The following is a 21,918-nucleotide window of genomic DNA, read 5'->3' on the forward strand; positions in this document are numbered from 1 at the left end:
TTTAATTGAGGATTATATTGTTGCTTTTTTTATTTTTAATCAGAGGCAGTACAAAGCTCACTGTTGTGACAGTGGTCACAAGGGTTCTTGGATGAGGGAAGAGATGAGAGTGTTGCCTTTGTGTTCAGAAGGCTTGATTTATTATTTTATGATATATATATATTACATTATAACTATACTAAAAAGAATAGAAGGAAAGGTTTAATCTTAAGGCTAGCTAAGAATAGAAAAGAATGAATAACAAATATCTGTGGCTTAAACAGAGAGTCCAAGCTATCTGGTCTGTGGTTGGCCATTAATTGTAAACATTCAAGATGGCCCAATCAAAAATCCACCTGTTGCATTCCACAGCAGCAGATAACCATTGTTTACATTTTGTTTCTGAGGCCTCAGCTTCTCAGAAGGGGAAAAATCCCAAGAAAGGATTTTTAGTGAAAAGATGTCTGCGACACACTGTAATACACTTTTTCTTTCATAATTTACGTTCACCAAGCACAACAGTATGATAATTGTTAGAAGTACATGCTATATATTCAAAGTGCTTGAAGTGGGGAAATTCTCAGAAATTTTTTCCAGGTGTGATGTCTAAGCCATGGGTTTTTTTCCCCATCTCAAACTGTTCAGTGCATCACTTAAAATCCATGTGTGGCAAATCTTGTGGCACAAGATAAGCCACAAGCAGCAAGCCCCAGGCCACTGCTGGGTTGCCAGTGGCTTTGTTGGTGTTTGGGAGCACACATAATCACAGGCTATATGCAGGTGCTTTATTGAGGCACACAGGAACTAGGGGTATTAGCAACCCAAATCTACCTCTGTGGGTTTGTCCAAAGTGCACATATTTGTACAATCTCACCTACAGCACTAATCACTGTAACAGCATTATCCATAGTGCTTCTTTAGAGCTTATCCTGAGCTTGTATGAACATGTATGAATCTCACCTACAGGAGGTATCTTAGAAACTCTACATACTGATCCCTGTTACTGTAAACATTCTAGCTTCTCTTATAAATAAGAAGCTTGACTAGGCCAATATTCAAGCAGCAATCAATTTATTAATTAATATGGTAAAGTAGGAGCAATACAGCGCTGGGTACAGTGGGGGAAGTTTTCCCTCCAACTGCACACTGATAGTTGAGGCTTACAGGTATTTATAGGGGTACTCATAAGCTTTCTCAGCAGTTTCCATTCCCAATTTTTACTCATCAGCAGTTTCTATTCCCATTTTTTACGTCACAATTCTATACACCATTGTGATTTAGTTTTTTTCAGTATCTCAAAAGGAGTATCCCCAGATGGTGGCGGTCCTGTTTCTGAAAGAAGGAAGACGAATCCCATCTGGTGAAGCCCAGCTCCCCAGATGTGTGTCCACCTTTAATTGCAGAGACTATAAATCTCATAACAGTGATGTCCAGCTTCCTGTGGTCGAAACTATAAATCCTTGAGTTGATGTTCATCTTCCTTTCTCAAGCTGCTTTTCTCTGTTTTGTTAAGGCGTGAGATAAGCATGTTTCTTTATATATATTCTAAAGCTATAGTTTCAAGGATACAAGCAATATTCTAAAATTTACTTCAAAAGGTTATCATTGCAAAACTCTTTAAGGCTTATCTACAAGCAAAGAGCAACATCCTTAACGTTTTAATTCAAATGCTCCTAAATCAACTAAGGTTAATTGCAAACAAAAGATAGGTTCAAAGGCCTTCTTCCATGCTTTACTTTCCTCAGTTATTATTAGAATTTGTCTTTATAACTGTCCCATGGTCGGTTTCCACACATATCACAATCACAAATACACACATTGCCTGTATGTACTTGACACGAAACACAGCTTTGTATTTCACACTTGCTAAACTATCCCAAACACCAAGCATTCTTTTGGCCTAGTTATACGTGATTTTCAGAAACATTTAACCCTGTACTAACAGCTTCATGCAGGAATTTTACAGAAATCCATGGCTATGGGGTGTTTCAGAGAGTGCTGAAGATTCTTTCAAGGTAACAAAGGTGACTTGGGTGGGCAATATATGTGAAGGTGGGAGTGGAAGCTCTTCAGGCTGCTGCATGGACAGAGCAGCCCCCAGAGAAACACAACTATTTATGTAATTTCATTTATTTGTCTTCATTACTCCTGGATTATCTAACGCTGAAGCAATGATACCTGTATATAGAACATTTACATTTTAACTGTACGGGGTCCAGCTCTGGTCCTGCAGCATGAGGACATGGAACAGTTGGAGCAAGTCCAGAGGAGGCCAAGGGGTTGATGAGAGAACCGGGGCACCTCCCGTGCGAGGACAGGCTGAGGAAATGGGCTCTGTTCATGCTGGAGAAGCGCCTGTGGAGACCTCCCAGCAAGCTTCCAGTACCTGAAGGGGGCTACTGGGAAGCTGGAGAGGGACTCTTCGTCACTGTTGTGACAGAGCAAGAAGTAAACTGAAAGAGGGGAAATTTAGGCTGGATATAAGGGAGGAATTCTTTAACGCGAGGGTGAGGAGGCACAGGCGGCTGTGGGGGTAACCATGGCCACGTTCAAGGCCGGTCTGGACGGGGCTTTGAGCAACCCGGTCAACTGGGAGGTATCCCTGGGGTTGGGACTAGATAGTCGAGAAAGTCCCGTCTAACCCATGACATTCCGGGGTCCTATGGAACCGCGCTGGTCACTTCTCCGCCTCAGCACTGGCGCCTCCCTCGCCGCGGCGTTGGGCGCTGCTCCCATCGTGGCGGCGCCCGGCTGCCCCCCCCGCGGCTGCCGCGCCTTGGTACGGCCCGCGGGGCCGCGGTGCGCGCCGGGAGCGGGCCCGGCCGGCGGGCGGGGGTGCGGCCGTGATCCCTCGCTCCCGCCGCTCCCGGCACGTCCCGGCCCGACATGGCCCTCAACAAGTCCATGCACGCCCGCAACCGCTACAAGGACAAGCCCCCTGACTTCGCCTACCTGGCTGGCAAGTACCCCGAGTTCCAGCAGCACGTGCAGACCACCCTGGCGGGCAGGGTGAGGTACGGCCGGGCGGGATGGGGCGGGCGGGTGTCCCCGGTGTGTGTGTCCCCCCGGTGTGTGTGTCCCCCCGGTGTGTGTCCCCCCGGTGTGTCCGGCCTCGGGAGCCCTGAGAGCTCCGCGTGTGCCTTTCAGCCTGAACTTCAAGGATCCCGAGGCTGTGAGGGCTCTGACGTGCACCCTGCTGAAGGAGGATTTCGGGCTGACCATCGACATCCCCGTGGAAAGGCTCATTCCCACCGTCCCCTTGAGGCTGAACTACATCCACTGGGTGGAGGATCTCATCGGCCACAGGGATACTGACAAGCAAACCCTGAGACGAGGCATTGACATAGGTAAGGCTAAATGTTTAAATCCTCGTTACCATCAGCGACAGTAGCAGGTACAATTTGTTGCACGGGAAAACGTCCGGTTTGAGGAACAGAGAGGTCTGAGGTGTGCTGGCTGTGGTGGGAGCACTCTGAGCTCCACAGGTGTTTCGTTTGCCTGCTGTGTGGGCAGCGTTGCTTTGCACAAACGCAGGAACATCGTGGCACGCAGTTATGCGGCTCTTCAGGGCCTTGAACTCACTTGAGTGCAGCTTTGTGTGCTGTTCTTCTAGAAATGCAGGCAAAAATTTCATTCTAAAGGATCTAAAAAGTGTTTCTCCTCAGCGTTCTAACTAGCCAATTATGTTTTGCTGCTAGTTTATTAATTTTGTTTTTGGATGTCTGTACCAGAGAGTTTGTGAGTTGCATAGCAATATATTTTAGTGCTCCAATGAGTGACATGTGCAAAGTGCATATTATATGGCTCTACGCAGATATTTACTATATGTATTTTGATGTATTGATTAGTAGTGCTGTATTAACATTTTAATTATATGATAAATATAGTCTTGTAGTTAAAAGGTACCTTTTGCAGTTAAAATAAGAACTATGTAAGTGGGATATTTTTGTTAAGAAAAGAGTGAGGCACTCGCACCAGATAGCAGCCACAGGACACCTAAATCTTTCAGAGAAAAAGAATTTATTGCTCTCTTATGAGAAGAAACAAAATTCTTCCCACCTCGAAGGTGCTGTTAGGATTAAGAGGAAGAAGTTGACAATGACCAGACAGAATCCTGTGTTTGGATGGAATTTATGCATCATATATGAGGTGTATGAATATGCAACAGGCTGTTGTTTTTAAGGGTTAATCCTCTGTTAATGTGTGTCCTTTTCTGGGGCTCGTGCTGCCCAGAAAAAGGTACCTGGGCATCCGTAACTCTTTGTCTCTATTGTCTCATATTGTCCTAATTCAAATTGTCCAAATTATTACTACTCTAATTGTATTACTATTTTTATAACCATTTTATTACTGTTAAACTTTGAAAATTTTAAAAGCAAGTGATTGGCGTTTTCCACATGACATTTTTTTTCCTGTTGTTATAGGTGTATTTGACAAGTGAATGATATGTCCTTTTTAAATACCAATTTTTATTTTAATTTATTTCAATGCAGTTATATATGTGAGCTGCATTGTAAAAGAGGCCAAATTAGAAACCAGGGCAAATGCTATCTAAGCTGTGTTTTGGTCGTAGATGGTCAAAGATTTCTTGTTTAGTGTTGAGAACAAAATGTCTTTTAAGTTGGACCAAGCATCAGCAGATGGATGATACTGTCTACTTTCAGTCTGGATTATTGGGTTATATCAGGATGATGTCTGGATTAGGCAGCAGATAAATAGAAGCAGTAGAGGTGTGAATGTATGAGATGTAAACTGATGGCCATATTTTGGTTTTCATTGGAAATAAAAGAAAGGCTCCATAAGAGCTTCCACACGCAAATAATAAAATTGGCATTTGGATTCCCAATCTTTGGTTATTCTGTATGAATTATTTAAAAGGCACTAGTGATAGTATATTTGAGTTTAGTTCACATCTTTTATTTTGTCAATAGAATCTTCCTTTACAGTTCCAGAGGCTTGATTTCAAAGACTGTTTTGTGCTGAAGAGAACTTAGAATGAAACTGAGAAAAGTTGGAATTTCCTTTTAAAGTTACTGAATTCCTCAAAACTGAGGTTCAGTAATCTCTGTTACTGTGTCAGATTTTATCTTTCTTGGCATCTGCTAGCATGACTTTTTGTAATGGGATTTTTTGTTCTCCTGAAATTTGCTGACTTGTATTTTTAGCTGGAGTTGTGCTGGATACCAGGTGTGCATCATCACATGCGTGTCCACAGCAGCTTTCTTCTAGTAAATTTGAAATATCTTAGACAGCTTCTGTGCATTTGATATTAGTTTTCATTTTTGAAAATGATTTCTATGAATTTCATCATGGTAGGTGGCTGGGTAGAAGAGACAGATCCAGTCCTCCACATACTGCATAATCTTCAGTTTGAGTTTGCATGAGCTCTGGAAAAGCAGGAAGTCACCAGAGAGGGACTTGACAGAAGTGGTAGAAGTAACCCCTTGCTGTTGTGTACTGACAGATGAAGTTATTGATGGTTCAATAAGTCAGTGTAACAGATTCTAAATACATGTCTAAACTCTGGTTTGGTGGTGGTGGGATATCTTTCCCTTTTCTTGTATCCATTCCCCTTAATCCTAAATTTGATTGTCATTGATAATTTGATCAACTAAGTATGCTATGATTATTTTGTGCTAGCATCCCTCACTTTTTTAGCAAGTTTTTATCTATCTGTCTCTCTTTTTGAATATCTTAATTGACACTTAGGTTTCTTTGATAGTTTTGGACATTAGAGAAAGGCAGTCTGATGGAACAGATTTTTTTTTTGTGGTTATTATATGCATCAAAGTAGATTATTTGTGATAGATGATAGAAAAATGCAGAAGAGAGATTTATTTGTGGTAGGGTTTTTGTTTCAGTAAAGCCAGAATGTATTTGGCTTTCTTTATATAAATTAACCATTATCATATAGAAGAAAAATAGCTTAAACCAAAGCTGATAGTTTACTAGAAGTTTATTACAGATTATTAAATTTTTTCTTTTATTAAAAGTGCATATTGGACAATGGTATTTTTCAAGTTACAAAAATTAAGTTCATTAAAGAATTGGGTAGCAAATGATCAATAATCAGATAATAATCAGCAGATGATTATAATAAATTTTCTTGAAGTTAGTTCTTTTTGGTTTAATAAGTACATAGTTAACAGTATAACACCAGTATTTATTTTGCCCTTTTCATGGATTTTCACTTCTGCAGGGACAGGGGCATCCTGTATATACCCATTGCTTGGAGCAACTTTGAATGGCTGGTATTTCCTTGCAACAGAAGTGGATGACATGTGCTTCAATTATGCCAAGAAGAATGTGGAACAGAATAACTTGTCTGATCTTATAAAAGGTACAATGTAAGGAGGTATTTAGTAGCATATGAATGTTCTGGCGTATTTTTGTCACGTTCAGTGGAATATCAGAATGTGTATTCCTTCCAAGTATGTTTTTTACTCAATTATTGGCTCAATTACTTTTACTGGAGCAAAATATTTACTGAAGTCAGTGCATGCTTAAGCCAGAAAGCTGCCTTGTCTAGCTTGGGATGTGTGGATAGAGAAATACTCTTCCTTACAAAAATCTGAAAGCTAAACCTCACCCTGGGGTGTTTTTCTCTCTGCATTCCTTGTCTCTTACTGAAGAATTTCATAGTGTTTGGGCTATTTCTGCTGGTAGGAGACCTGGAATGCTCCCCTTGGATAATTGCATGACGCTGCCACAAAGGTGTATCTTGTACAGAGAGTTCCTCATCCTCACTTCTTGAATGAAGTCCTGACACTGGCTGTGGTAGCAGAGGCAGTATGCCAGACTTGGTCTGGGAATGAACTTGGAGAATTTTCTGAGGGAACTCAGTGTCGTAAAAATCGAGTCCATTTATGAGCTCTGAATAAAAACTTTCGGAAGCATCCATTTGAACAACATGTCTTAATCTGTTGTCCATGTCAGTCTTGAAGCTCCAGAACTTGATCTGGAGAACAATGAGAATTTTCTGTCACTGCTGCCACTGATTTTTAGTGGTGTTATGGTGTTTCAATACACTGGAAAAGCAGCTGGCAAAGGAACAGGCCTCATGGGGAGTTTTAGTGCTTGCAGTTGGAAAGGCTTAAAGCACATTTGTTGTTGTGTTGGAGAACTTGGCATCAGGTAGTCCTTGTTGTTTTAAACAGATTCATGTGGTTCTGCTGCTGTGTATAAACATACAGGCTGTTTGTATGCTAATCCTTGACCTGAAGTCTTTATTAGCATGGTGATATTTGTTACATCTCTTTTGTAGAAAGCATTGTTTAGAAAGTACAGGTTTTATGCAATGTATAATGTGTATAGCATGTTAAATAAAATATGAAGTTCCTTACTGACCAAATTCACTTTTTCTAATAGTGGTTAAGGTACCACAGAAGACTCTTTTAATGGATGCACTGAAAGAGGAATCTGAGATCATTTATGATTTCTGCATGTGCAACCCCCCCTTTTTTGCCAACCAGTTGGAAGCTAAGGTAAGGTAACAAGCTGCATGTTTTACATACTTCAGTACTCACTGAAAAGGTAGCAACAATTTAACCTCTTGGCTTGGGCAAGGTTGAGTGCAAAAATCCCAAATCATCATGAATAGTATTTAAGTCTTCTCCCTCCTCATCACCTAGCCCCTAAAGGAAACTTAAGGAAAACTTCTGAAAACTTAACTGTTACCCCTCCTAAAGTGGAGAATCAGCTGTAGCATTCTTTCATAAGTTTTTACTGTCTTGGAAAATGAGTTTGGAAAGTAGACAGCTGGTAAATCTGAAATCAGATGCCTGCTGCATAACAGGCACCTCTGGAATTTAGCTTAACTGTATTTTTCATTTCCTTAGTCATGTAGATGGTATCATTCAGGTCATGCAATACCCACTGAATATAGTCAGAAATGTGTAATGCAGGGCAGTAGAAAGGAAGGTTTAAGATTTAATTAAGCACTATAGATTGTAATTGTATAGGTACACTTAGCATGTCTTACATGTATTGGAACCACATATTTCATATTAGCAGAATCCTGGTGTGACAAGTAGCTTACCTAGGTTTGAGATTGTGGGCAATTCACTCAGGTATGTTTATTTTGAGTGGATCTTTGTTATCCATGGTTCTGATGGGGGGAGGATAAGTACAGGTGGTGGTGCTTGCTGCCCCTAAAGGTTAGGATAGGAAGCAGTGTACAAAGCAGCATAACATTCCATTAAATGTTCATGTCAAATGTTTCTGGTTTTTAATCCAGGGAGTTAATTCTCGAAATCCACGGCGTCCCCCTCCCAGCTCTGTAAATACAGGAGGGATCACAGAAATCATGGCTGAGGGAGGAGAACTAGAATTTGTCAAAAGAATTATTCATGATAGTCTCCAACTTAAAAAGAGGTTACGGTAAGTGTTCTGTTCCAGTCAAAAAAACCCCAAACTAACACCTTTTATCTTCATCTTTGGCAGAAGTCATGTAACAATGTTATTTTTGGTATCTATGGTCTAGTGATATCTGCTCTGTTTGTTTGATCACACTTCCACATCCATTGTTCCTGAACAGCAATTAGAAGTTATTGCTGGGGGTATTTAAAGACAGAAGACAAAAAATAGCCTGTGCAAGTGACATTTGTAGCTTGCAGCCAAATTAGCACATGTACCTGATAAGAGACAGATCAGGGTTCATCCTTGAGGATTTTTGGGATGGAAGAGGCTTTATGATACTGCTTAGTTATCTGTTGATGACCTAAAAATGTCAATATTTTCCTGGCTGAATTTGGTAACTTGCAGCTTTGCCTGCTAAAGGACACTGTTGTACTGAATGCTGTCTTGGGTGAGCAGAAGCTGCAAAAAAACCCATAGTGAGACTTTCTTTTGACCTTATTTTGAAATGGATGGCATGTCTTCAGTTTTCTGACTCTATCATCAGGCTTTCACTCTCCCAGTGTTGGTAACTGGAAAATCTTAAGTTTTGTACTTCAATATGTTATATTTATGAATAAACTTTTTTGGATCCAGTCATCAAAAAATGTGAAAGATGGGGTTGTAAAGCTTGAATAATAATTTAGATGGAGAACAGAGCTTCATCTGCAATAATGTTTGGGAGATTCTGAAGATGTGGAGCTGGGTGGAAGGATAAGCTTCACTAGAAGTGGGAGAATGACTTTTTCCTTTTTTTTTCCTGATTTTTTTTCCTCATAAAATATGGGTTACATGATGGAAACCTGGATAAGATATGAGTGACCACAAGTGATAGTCAGTATGTCTGCTTTTGAGCATGATTACTTGCCAATAGTTGGTTATTCTTTTTGTTCTGATTCATTCCCCAAAGAAAGTGGAGAAGTTGAAACAAATTCTTGCAAGGTATAACATCTTCCCCACGACTGAAGTCACTCTTTGAAACAAGATTGCTTTTAGTTCGTGTGTTGTTTCTAAAATACTCCTAATGTATTTCTTAAAAGCTCAAAAAGATTTCCTTTTCCAGTCTGTCTTTGGACCTTCTGTTCTGAATTTTGTTGTACTGTGTCCTAGTCACTCTGATTAAGTGTGATTTTTTTGTTGTTGTTGTTTTGGTATTTAATTTTGTAATGTGCTTTGCAGATGGTACAGTTGCATGTTGGGTAAGAAATGCAGTTTGGCACCACTGAAAGAAGAACTTCGAATCCAGGGGGTGAGTTTGCATGGAGTCCCTATATATCCTGCCTATGTTCTTTACAGAATATAGTATGTCTCAATGTGTGTGGGTAATTATTATTGAATTATTTCACAGAGTTTTTATTACAGAAAGGAACTGCAGTTCCTTGTTAGGGAAACATCTGAGGTTTAACTATTGTAGATTCAAAACTGACAGATAAGTAGCAAATATTATCTCCAAAGTTTTGTCTTTAGCACATGTTGGAGTATGTCTTCAGTCTAGAAGATTCAGGGTTTCTGCTTTAAAATAGCCTTAACAAGGCTGTAGTAAAAAAAAAAAAAAAAAAAAAAAAATTCTAGCTTTCTAGCAATTTGGTTGATAAAAGAAATAGTAACATGATTGAAGTGGCAGTGTTGTTTTGTGTTCAATTCTGGCACCAAGTAAAATTCTCATTAAAGTGGACTGTGCAAAGGACTTTTGGATGGCTTTCTGGAGGAAGCATTCTCTTCACTAATTCCCATACAAAGAGAATAATTGTGAGATGTGTCCGTGTGTACAGTGGAAGGAAAGAGAATGCACAGTGAAATAAATTCCCAGAAAGATGAACTACCAAAAGCAGATGCTGAGCTAGATACAAAATATCTGATTTCCTTTCTCTGTCCTTGAACTGTTGCACCTCAGTCTTAGTAAAAGGAGAGAAGTGAGGAAGGGCCCTGACACCTCTGAGCCACATCACAAAGAATCTCCATTTGTATAATGAGAAAATATGCTTTGTTTGGAAATGTGTGCAGTAAAACAATGTTGTTTATTAATCTGTAATAATGTATTGCTGCTTTGCATAGGTCCCTAAAGTCACTCACACGGAATTCTGCCAGGGACGCACCATGAGATGGGCTCTGGCCTGGAGTTTCTATGATGATGTGCAAGTACCTGTAAGTAGCTTAATTCTGGTTTGCTTGTGATTTTCTCTGCCTCTTACTTGAGGAAGGGACTAATGAGCTATAACTACTGTGATACAACCTGTTCTTCTTCAGACTGGAATATTGGATGTGCTGGGCTGTATGGACAGTGGAATTTCCTAGATGGCTGCCAGTCTGTTAGCAGTTGTGACAAGTGATTCATGAGTGACCCCTGTTGAGGGTGGTAAAAGGAAGCCATTGTAGGAACTTCCTGTGGGTTTCAGTGAAAATAAGGATCATTTGTAACATACCTCAGATTGTTTAGTAGTAATAAAAATATGCTAAGTTTGGGGCTGGATTTGAATTTAAACTTCCCTCTGAGAACTCAGTTTTAATTTAACATGTGGATTCTGTTACCAAATAGGTATGACCACGTCTAACTCAGACTTGCCTACATGAATGTAAGTGGAGCTTGTTCACCTTAAATGTGAGCCAGTTGCTTTTTTGGATCTGGATATTTGTATATTTGAATATAGGTATAGACAATAACAAATCTTAAGGAAGATGCAAGTAAACCTTCAGTGCAGTTGGATCAAAAGTGGATATTGGCAGTTGGCCTCTATTCCCAAGAGCAGCCACACTTCTCAGCTCATGGAGAGCTCATAGTTTAAAGGAACAAATGAAGCTTTTTGCCTAATACCTGAAGATGAACTCCCTCTGTCCATCAGGCTAGCATAAAGTGCATGATCCTGTTAGCTGGTTTGAGTCTGAAACTCCTGAGGGTGAAGTGGAGCACGTGCCAAATGAATGACTGCTTAGTGCCTTATGTTACACTCTTAATCCTCGTGTCTTATGGAATCACAGTCTTCTGAGTACAAAAGTCATCCCACTAATACTGCATAGCCTTGTAATTCTTTTCTTTCTCTCTTCTTCTAGTCACCTCCCTCTAAAAGAAGAAAACTAGAAAAGCCACGAAAACCAATTACATTCATGGTTTTGGCTTCTACAGTCAAAGAGTTGTCTGTCAAAGCTGCAGCTATGGGCTGGGATGCTGTGGAAGCTATTGCTGTGGTTAGAGCCTGGGTGGAGAAGATTCTCACTGATCTGAAGGTACAGTATGAAGTATTAGATGTTAAAACAACGTCCTAATTGAAAGCATAACTGTGAGAGGATTGTATGAAATTCTGTTTTCTGCAATAGGTTCAGCATAAACGCGTTCCATGTGGAAAAGAGGAAATTAGCCTCTTTGTGACTGCCATTGAAAACTCCTGGATTCATTTGAGGAGAAAGAAACGAGAGAGAGTAAGGCAATTGCGAGAACTTCCTCGAGCTTCTGAAGATGTTCTGCAAGCAATGGAGGAGGAAAAGAACAGCCAGAAGAGTGTGAGCAACAACTCAGACTGTGAAAACCCCAAGGCTGAAGACTCTGAAATGGGGTTTATGGCACGTGATGAGGATGTCCAGATGACAGCAGGTGATGAGCAACCAGAGGAATCTGCTGCCAAAGAAGAGCACAGTGGTCCTGTGAAGGAAGAGGAGATGGAAGCAAAGCAGGGAGAAACATCGCTTGGGAAAGGTTCTGGTGATGTGAAGGAGGAACCTTGCCCTGCAGAGGAAGCTTGCAATCTGATAGTGGAAAAAGAGCCAGGCCCTAAAGAAACTAGTGGGGGGTTTCTCTTCAAGTGTTTAATGAATGTGAAGAAAGAAGGAAATGATGTAGTAGTAGAAATGCACTGGGTTGAAGGACAAAACAGAGACTTGATGAACCAGCTGTGCACGTACTTGCGGAACCAAATTCTTCGATTGGTTGCTAGTTAGCTCTTTTTCCTACTTTGGTAAAGTAGGTGTGTCCTCAGATTTTGTAAACTATTTTTAATGAATTAAAAATTTCAGATAGCAAAACCTGTCTTTTCCCCCTTAAAAAAAAAGAAAGAAAGAAGAGTAGAATGAAGATAGATGTCTCCTTTAATATTTTAAATAGCTTTTTCAAAAAGGTAGGGAGGACATGAAGTGATGAGGCAGTAATAGATTTCATACTGCAGTTGTAAAACTACATGTTGAAGTGAAACATGTTTATGCTGTGAACATTTTAAATATCAGCAATGCTTATTCTGGTCTTTTTCTGGCAGAATAGAAATATATATTGTTTCTAAGTGGAAATCTTTACCGAGTTATTTTCTTCAATATTTTTTCAGTACTAATACAGGAAAGGGTTAGTCTGCAGTGGGAATTGTTTCCTGCAGTGAGAGCCTTTAGCAGAGGATTTGTGTATGCCTCTCCTCCCTTTAATGTATCTAACTTTTGACCAACAGAGTAGCAGCATAGATACATTCTCCTAGTGTCAATTCATTAAAATAATTGCTTTTGGGGAAAAGTGTGTGTTGTATTTATCTGGTGCTTGGGCTCTGAAACACAGAACTTGAACAATGAAAGAAATTTTTTGAGCTGCTTGATTTAAAGACGATTAAAATACGTTGACTCTTCCATTGGACCATCCTTTACACTTACTCAGATATAAAATCCTTTACACTTACTCAGATATAAATGTCTGAAATGACAGCAGTATTCTTAAAGAATTTTCCTTCCATTTAATTTTAAGATTTAATGATGGAAATGAGAGCACATGCTCTTCTTCAAGGGCCAGAAATTTCTGCATGTGTGTTTGAGATGATGACCACTGGTCCTGCTTCATGTGAAGTCAGCCTCCTTAGCTGTGGTCCATTTCTCTGAAGAGAGATACAGAACATGAAGAGCTTTTCTGAGTGGGGTGTGGGTGTATGCATGTGTTACCCAAAACAAAGCAGCAGTGTCCGGAAGGAAATTATTGTGTGTGTTCATATTCCTGCTTTCAGTGTTCACCCTTTGCTGTCCTTATTTTTGGAAAGATCAGTATGCTTTCCTCAGTTGAAATGAAAAGACTTAGAAAAACCTTGATTTTTTTGGTATAACGCTTCTTAACACTTCTGTGGGTGATGGACAAAGACATGCATTCTTTGGGTACTGCAGAATTTTCGTAGAAATGCTCCTCAGATTCACGTTGCTGAGGAGAGGTAAAACCAGTCCTAGTCTTTTAGAATCTGAAACAGCTATTTTGGCGTCAGAGACATTAGAAACAGCAAAGGAGGCTGTTTGTCCTTTGGGCCCTCTCCTGCAAGGTAAGCCTTGTTTGGTTGAAGCACACCCTTCATTGAATTATCTCAGCCTTTCACCGGTACAGCGCACGTTACCGCACGCTCGGAGCGCTGCCTCGGCAAACGCCGGTGTTTTGCACAGACAGCCCCTACTCTGCGGCGGTCGCACGCCTCGGGCCTCCCGGGCTGCCCGCTTCCCTGCTCCGTCCGTTCCCGGTTCCCGAGGCCGCCCTCCCGCCGGCCGGGGCGGGGCCGGGTTTGAATGGCGCGGCGGGAAGATGGCGGCGGCACCGTTATCCTCCCCCCGAGCGGTGCCGCCGCAGCCTCGGCCGCGGCGCTCGGCGGCCGCAGCTCCCGCACACCGGGGCGGGCCGTGCCGCCCGGCCCCGCCGCTCCCCGCGGCGCTGTGCTGAGCCCCCCGCCCGGCCTCGACCTCTCCCTGCACCGCAGCGGCTCGGCAGGTACCTGCGCGGAGAGCGCTGCCCTCCTCTCCCGTTCCCCTTCTTTCCCTCGCCGCCTCCCCTCGGTGGTGCAGCGCGGCAGATCGGGCCGTGCTGGGCAAGGGGAGCGGGGCTGCCCGGGGCTGCGGGGCGCTGCTGGAAGCGGCCCGGGACCCTCCGAGCCTCTCCCGGTGCGGGCGCGGGGCCCCGGCCCTGAGGGCGGCGCTGCTCGGGCCGCGCTTCGGCCCTTGCTTTCCTCATGGAGGGCAGCGGCTCAGCCGAGGGACCGGCTTGTGTTTGCGGGGTGGTGGTGGAAGCATTTCTTGCACCCCTCGCGGTGCAGCCGAGGAAGAAAATAAGAAAATGTGTGTCCTGTGCACAGGTCTGAGATGGGGGCATGCTGTGTGGTGTAACAGTGCGCCTTTTTCTTGGATTGGCCTCTAGGTGCTGCCATAATACAGCAATCGGTATCGCCCCTTCTCGTTGGTATACCAGGCTAGGTTTTTGTTTACCTACGTTGAGAAATCGATCAAAGAACACATAGAGAATACAGAAGAAGTATATTTCTGTATGCAGTATACAAGATTTTGTATAAACATCTTGTGGCAAGGTGTCGTATCAAGTGCTCCTGCTGCCAGCCAGAGCCGCTTAAAGTGATGCTTCTAGATGCCATACATACATTTTACCAGCTTATTGTGCTCTTGAATCAAGAGAGAAATCAAGATGTATACAGCATCGAGATTGTATACAACATCTTAAATCAAGATATTTACAAAGCGTCTTGCAGTTTCATCTCTTTTGTGATTTTTCTGTAACTTTTTAAAGCATTTACATCTCTTGGTCTCTTCTCCAGTCATGTCACATCTTCTCACTGATTATACTCTGAAATATACAATTTTGTCAATTTCTGCAAATGGAACAGAGCAAGGAAATTTACACATTTCCACAGTCAGCTCCCCAAAGACAATTCAGTAAGCAGCACTCATGTGTTTAACTGGCCCCACAATCTGAAACGGTTTTCCTTCTGAGAAATCTAATACCTAATGCTTTTAACCAACAATTTGTATCTTCCTAATTTGATTGTTTCTTAGCATTGTTTTAGTAAATAAAAAAAAAGTTAATTTCACAGGTTTACTTCTGTACATAGATCTCTAAGCCACAAGTTTCCAAACACATCTTCAGTTCTAATCTAAAGATATTCTCCAAACAGCCGAATCACCTGATCCATTACTCATTCCATCTTTTACATAAAATTTGTTGGTTTGAACACTAGGGAAAAAGCTTGAGGTCCCATCACATAGGGTTTTTTATGTTTCTGAATCTTAACTCTTGCCTTATTAGTCACTGTATTTGATTTGCATAGCAAGTGGGGGGACTGTAAGCTTCTGGTGGTTTTTGTGAGAAGCCACCAGAAATTTCCCCTATGTTGGACAGAGCCAATGCTTCCACTGGCCAAGGCCATCAGCAATGGAACTAGCATCTCTAGGATAATTTATTTAAGAAGGGGGAAAAAAGCCTGTGCAATGGTACCTGCAGCTGGAGGAGTGAGAATATGGGGTGGAAGCAGCCTGCAGACACCAAGGTCAGTGAGGACAGAGTGGGAGGAGGTCCTTCAGGTGCCAGAGCAGACATTTGCCTGCAGCCTGTGGTGAAGACCATGGTGAGGCAGGCTGTCACCCACCTGCAGCCCATGGTGGAGCAGAGATCTGTCTGCAGCTCGTGGAAAACCCCGTGCTGGAGTGAGTGGTTGTCTGAAGGAGGCTGTGGCCCTGTGGGAAGCCCACATTGAAGGAGGTTCCTGGCAGGACCTGTGGAGAGAGGAGCCCATGCTGGAGCAGGTTTGCTGGCAGGACTTGTGACCCCATGGGGGACATGAACTGGAGCAGTTCATGAAGAACTGTGGGAAGGACTCATGTTGGAGAAATTAATGGAGACTGTCTCCTGTGAGTGGGAGCCCACACTGGAGCAGGAGTGTGGAGGAGTGTGAGGAGCTCCTCTTTGAGGAGGAAGGAGCAGCAGAGCCAATGTGTGATGAACTGACTGGAACTCCCAATCCCTGTCCCCTTGTGCTGCTGTGGGAAAGGAAGTAGAAAAAATTGTGAGTACAGTTGAGCCTGAAAAGAAAGGAGGAGTAGGGGGGTAGGTGGTTTTAAGATTTTGCTTTATTTCTCGTTATCCTACTCTGGTTTGATTAGTAATAAATTAATTCTCCCCAAGTCAAGTGTTTTGCCTGTGGTGGTAGTTGATGTCCTGTCCTTTTCTTCACTCATGAACCTTTCACTGTATTTTGTCTCTCCTGTCCTGTTGAGGAGGGGAGTGACTTTGGGTAGCTTTGGGTAGCACCTGGTATCCAGCCAGGGTCAACCCACCACAGTCACAGTTTAGGATGGACAATTGTGGACAGTCACCAGGTCTCCTCTGAATTCCCCTTGGGAAGTCTGCCCTGCTTTGTAGCATATTTCTGTTCTCTTACAATGGTGCATAAATTTTTGCTTAGTATTTTATGGTACTTTTATTACACAAAGTGAAGCAAAGCTGTGTAGAGGAGACTGATCATGCAGCAGTGACAGCCTAGGCTGGGGTGAACCTCAAGGCAGCAGTTGAAGTTTTTAGTGTGATGAGAGAAGAAATGCTGGCTGCTTATGCAGGCTGGTATTATTCATCTAGCCTGCCCTTATGCTGTCAACAATGGTGGGAATTTTCTTTTAGAATTTTTTGAATGTACCAGTAGAAGAACAGGTGCAGTAGAGGCAGTACACACAAATACTTGGTTTTCATCTCAATTTGACAAGGTCTTTCCCAAAATGCTTTTACTGGAACTATATACATTTATGGGTGATAGGGGAGGCATTCCTGTGCATCAGAAACCTGAATGGGACAAAAAGCTTGAGTTTTCTTAATGGCTTGGAAAAACAGAGGAGAAGGAGAGGGAGGAGGCAGTGTCTGTAGTCAGCACAAAGTTGTTTAGGGTTACTAAGACAAGAAATAATCAGCAAGGAACTTAATTAAGCTAGAGGAACTGGCAGTATTGTGAAGATGCTATCAGTGTTAATAAACTGAAATATGACACACTGTACAGAGTATCTTGGGCTGCTTGTTTGCTTTAGGTTGTGGTTTTCATTCATCTGTAAAACAAAAAACACTGGACAGTTCTGTAATCAGTGAGAATTAATGAAATTTCAGTAGCAGTAACTTCTTAAAAGGGGTATGCTGTGGGTGAAGACAAGATGGCAAATACAATGCAATGCTGTTACATCAATCAGTGCTGAAACACTCTCTGATTATGTATTTGGTAATGGCTGCTCTGTCTCAAAAGCAAATACCAGGGCAAGAGTTTGGTGAAGAAATTAATTGAATGTGGAAAATCTTACAGGAGGAAAAATTGAAAAAAAGATGCCAGAAGATAAGAAAAATGGTGAACCATCCACACAAAATATTGAAAAGTATAGGGCAGATAGTTTATTGCCTTTTCTTGTAATACAGGAGTTTGTAGAGAAGTTTGACATTTGGGTGTATAACCTAAATGACCTCAGATGCAAAGATGATACTTGACTTTTTAAATTTTATTTTTATTTTCTCCTTCCAAAGGGCAATATCAGCAGGTAAATGTTCCTGAAGACCAAGCAGACAAGTTGCTCCTTGCAAGCTGGGATCTTCCCAAAGCAGTTTTGGAGAAATACCACAGCCTGGGGGTAGTGCAGATGTTTGAGTGGCAAGCAGAATGCCTGATGCTTGGTCAAGTTCTGGAGGGAAAGAACCTCGTTTACTCAGGTATGCAAACACCTGACAAAACCAGTGCCCCCCTAACTTTTCCACTGCCATTTACAAGGACTTACTGGTGCTGGGACATTTGGATCTGACAGGTAGAAAGATCAAGATGTTCTTCTGGAGACATCTTAAGAGCTGTCCCATTTCTGTACCTCAAACTTGACTTAATGAATGATCTCCTTTCCAGATGTGAAGAGAGACTTTTTGCCCCATTTTCTCTGTTAAAGTTCCTTTAGAAATTGATAATTAGGAGTCAGCTAATGGTGACTCTCTTTTATTACAGACTGTCAGCTAAGAACTGAATGATACCAACAATTGAAGATATACATACTTCTGAGAATGTTATTTGCTATTAGCTTTTTTTCAGTCCATTTGTCATTTTTCATCACATATTGTGTGTGGGGTGCGTGTGCAGGAGGGGAAGTAATGCAAAAGGAGAAGGAGGAACGGTGGACGAGAAATCTGTAGGCAATGACAGTTGGTTGTCCACCCTTCATGGGAAAAAGGTTCTAGAGCAGCACTGGGAGGATGAAGAACTTGGAGGAGAGATGGGTGATTTTAGTCTTACTGACTCTTTATAGGGATGACTGCAAATGTGGTTGTGGGTGAGAGACATCAACTGAAGAGTCCCACCCCAAGTTCTCCAGTAACTGCTTTCTATGCTAGATTTGTGATGCTTTTGGATTTATTTTTTAAACTTTAAAAATTAATTAATCCCCCCCGCCTTTTCTTTTCAAGCTCCTACCAGTGCTGGAAAGACTCTGGTCGCAGAATTGCTGATTTTGAAGCGAGTCCTGGAGACTCGTAAGAAAGCTCTTCTCATCCTTCCCTTTGTCTCTGTGGCCAAGGAGAAGAAATGTTACCTGCAGGTAAGTAGCATTCAAGGAGGGTGAATTTATGGGTAGTAGTTGTTGGGTCACGTTTTTTAAACAGAAATGCAAAAGCATGGATTTTAGGGGGGGGGAAAAATTGCTGAGTTTTTTCAAAAAGAAGTTGTAGATAATTTAAAATTTGCTGGAGATGAAAAAATGAAATCTTTAGCCAAAAAGATAAACTTAGAAAAATTTTATGGGGTCAATTCAAACATTTTATTCCAGCTTTGACTATTAAAGCATTGTTATTTGCATTTATTCACCAATTTGATAATAAAATTTAAATGAAGTCTCTGATGAAAGATCATGTTAGGAAAAGTACAAAGGGAAGGTGTAAATGCTATCTTAAGGATAAAAGTATATTCTAGCTTTCCTTGGGTATTTCACCATAATTTTGTGCATTTGATTTTACTTTGACTTTGCTATTTTTTTTTCTGCCAGAATATGGTTATGTCTTGGTTTCTTCGCCCCAGCTATTTAACAAATAAAACTACAGTGGGAACACTCTACAAGACATAAATACTTTTTCTTGAAAGACTTCCTTATCAAAAATTGTTGCCATTAGCTAATGACAATGACTAAAACCAAATCCAAACCCAGCAGACATTTTTGCATTTTTGTTATAGTTTCTAGCAGTTAAGACAGTTGGGTTGTTCATTAACTGAGATGGTATCTTAACTTTACAAATTGCTAGGAAATCCTACAAACAAAGTGCAAAAGCTACTTTGAAGTGCTTGACAACGGAGACAAGTTTTTGCTTTAATCTTGTAAAACTGGAGGACTATCAGTGCTCTGTTCTGCTACTCCTGGCATGAGGTTTGGCCACAGCTACACATGCTTGAACTCAAAGGGTGACCTACTTGTGAGGTGCAAATATTTGTATCTTTTGTTAATGCCATGTGGGATATGTCAAAGCTTTGGCACTGCAGTAAGGAGACCTGGAAGAGAAGAATTTACTGTTTCTTGGCTTTCAGTGTGAGATGTGTCATCACTGTGTTTGGAGTTCCATTTTGGCTTTTGCCCAGGATCTCTCAAGAGGAAGGTGTCTTTTTACATAAGCCACTGATATCATAAACTGTTGCACTGTGTGTTCCCTAACATTTTTGATATTAGATCTTCTTATACATAGCAGGGGTCCTCATCTTTTACTCAGTTATGTACACTGTCTTGCAACGTGTGGTCTGTGGCTTCTGCTTTGGAAATGAAAAATGACAGTGGGGAGAAGTGTCACTAACTGGCTGGGATATGGCTTTAATCCAATTAGTTGGCATTAAAAGTACCAGAAATTGTAGCTGTAGAGTGCTGGTTTTATGTGATTCCAGCAGGCAATGGTCAGAAGTTCAGAGTTGTAACCTTGTCATGATGTTCTTTATCCTTGGAAAACAGGCCTTGTTTCAGGAGGTGGATGTGAGAGTTGAAGGCTACATGGGAAGCATGGCTCCTGCTGGACGTTTCTCTGCTTTGGATGTTGCTGTCTGCACCATTGAGAAAGCCAATGGACTAATCAATAGGCTCATAGAAGAAAACAAAATGGACTCACTGGGTAAAATACTACAGCTTGGCCATTGTGGGGTTTACATATTCTGAGTGCATGTGAAATCATGGGATGCTTCAAATTTTCTGAGTTCTGTAGGTGACAGACATACCATATAGGAATATGCAGTGATTTTCTTCTTCCAGAGAGCCTTTTATTTGGATTTAGGAGGACAGGCAGCACTGTTCCATGTAGCTCAGCAGCTGGGATGAGTAGGTAGAATCTGCAGGCTTTAGTTTGTCTCAAATGGATGGCAAGCTGCATTTAACAATGATTCCCATTGCTGGGAACTGTTCTCTAATTAATAAAACTGAATCAAAGTTCTGAGATATGTTTGAGTTCAGGAATATGTTATGTTCGTTTGTTTTAGACAGAGATTGTGGAATCTAAGATCTGTCTTCATTTAGCTTGAGGAAGAGAAGGAATTACATTCTGTGCTCATCTGGATCCAGATAAGCAGAATGAATACACAGTGCTCCTCTGGGTAGGCATTTTAACTGTGGGAGGGCTGCGCCATTCATTTCTGTCTTGTTTGCTCAAAACTCCTCTGTCCTTGTGACATTGGCTCCTGGGTCACTGTGGCCCTGATGCCACTAGATAATGAAAGTATTCATTAAGTATTGGGGATAAGATAAAAGCTGAAGAAGCCCAGTGTTTCCATGTACACTCAAGAGAGATGTACTTTCCTGTTCTAATCAGAAGTTTGTTATTCTCATTTTTTCTCTGCTCCAGAAAGCTGTACCCAGTTATGTTTTACACAGTAATCCTTCCTTCACTCAGTCCTGTAACATAGCTGGGTGATATTTTAAGAATATAAAAATAGATGAGGATCAAACTGCTCTGAGACCTCCACCTTTGAAACTGCTGTTCTGTGTGCATCTGGTATCATCATCATATTCTGCTGCCCTGTGTACCAGAAGAGCTTTTTAGAGAGAAAATGGGAAATAAAACCTTGTAGGTTTTTTCAGAGTGTGAGATCATGGGATAACACATTCACACCTGGATCTATAGGGGCTGAATCACCATGAATGCTTTAGAGACTGCCAGTGGGCTGGAAGATGAGTGTGTGACTGTTGTGCAGCATTTTAAACTCATTCAAATGAAGGCTCCTGCAGTCCAGCTCAATTCTTGAATGTATATCTTCATCCCTTCACTTGGAAGAAAACCTGTTATTTATTTTAATATATGGCTACTTGGTTTAAGGTTTTTTGCTTGTTTAAGCTAGGGTTAGTGTGATCCTATGTCACCACACTGTGCAAGCTGTACTGCCACCACAAGGCAGACAGTGGGGTCAGGATAAGCAGCTTTCTGTTGGCTTGTGTGCCTTGGAAGCATACTCAGAATATTAAAATATATTGTTTAATGATATCATCTTTCAGAAGCTAGAGATACACCAAATCCCTCTGGTTGGAACCTCCATTTCATCCCTACATGTTGTTGCACTTTCAAAGATTAATGTACTTGAGAGGAGTCATTTAAATATAAGCAGCCAAGTGACTACCAGATTTGAGTTTGAAGATGTGTTCTCAATACCAATTCCTCCTTAAAGTACCACGTTTTTCTTTCACCATTTGAAAATATCTCTGCTGCAAACCTCCATTTCCCTTATGCCCCATTATGGCTGTGTAATAGAAATAAAGGTAAAATGCTTATTTTTTTCTTTATATGCTTCTCTGACATTAATTTAA

At 41.5% G+C, this 21,918-nt stretch overlaps 2 protein-coding genes across 2 annotated transcripts in view; both read left to right on the forward strand.

Annotated features, from left to right (window-relative positions):
• Positions 1-2,849: 2,849 nt before the first annotated feature.
• Positions 2,850-12,959, forward strand: METTL16 (methyltransferase 16, N6-methyladenosine). The gene is made up of 9 exons (XM_054269793.1): positions 2,850-2,993; positions 3,127-3,326; positions 6,179-6,319; positions 7,348-7,463; positions 8,216-8,358; positions 9,553-9,622; positions 10,429-10,518; positions 11,422-11,595; positions 11,686-12,959. The coding sequence occupies exons 1-9, from the start codon at positions 2,866-2,868 to the stop codon at positions 12,301-12,303; spliced, it is 1,680 nt and encodes a 559-aa protein (XP_054125768.1). The 5' UTR covers positions 2,850-2,865; the 3' UTR covers positions 12,304-12,959.
• A 919-nt stretch (positions 12,960-13,878) lies between these two features.
• Positions 13,879-21,918, forward strand: part of POLQ (DNA polymerase theta) — a 52,885-nt gene continuing 44,845 nt past the window's right edge. Inside the window, exons 1-4 of the mRNA XM_054270163.1 lie at positions 13,879-14,077; positions 17,645-17,827; positions 18,563-18,693; positions 20,083-20,239. Coding sequence (XP_054126138.1) covers positions 13,879-14,077; positions 17,645-17,827; positions 18,563-18,693; positions 20,083-20,239 — 670 coding nt within the window. The remainder of the gene's footprint in view (positions 14,078-17,644; positions 17,828-18,562; positions 18,694-20,082; positions 20,240-21,918) is intronic.

This window comes from Melozone crissalis, unplaced genomic scaffold, assembly GCF_028551555.1.
Source record: "Melozone crissalis strain CALT ecotype California unplaced genomic scaffold, PUWL_Pcris_2 ptg000008l_1, whole genome shotgun sequence".
Classification (NCBI taxonomy): Eukaryota; Metazoa; Chordata; class Aves; order Passeriformes; family Passerellidae; genus Melozone; species Melozone crissalis.

Excerpts from the sequence above, each read along its gene's own strand:
- METTL16 (XM_054269793.1), top strand. The coding sequence starts at position 2,866 with ATGGCCCTCAACAAGTCCATGCACGCCCGCAACCGCTACAAGGACAAG. Across the intron at positions 3,327-6,178 it reads GAGACGAGGCATTGACATAG|GGACAGGGGCATCCTGTATA; the intron begins GTAAGGCTAAAT and ends TCACTTCTGCAG. Across the intron at positions 10,519-11,421 it reads ATGATGATGTGCAAGTACCT|TCACCTCCCTCTAAAAGAAG; the intron begins GTAAGTAGCTTA and ends CTCTTCTTCTAG.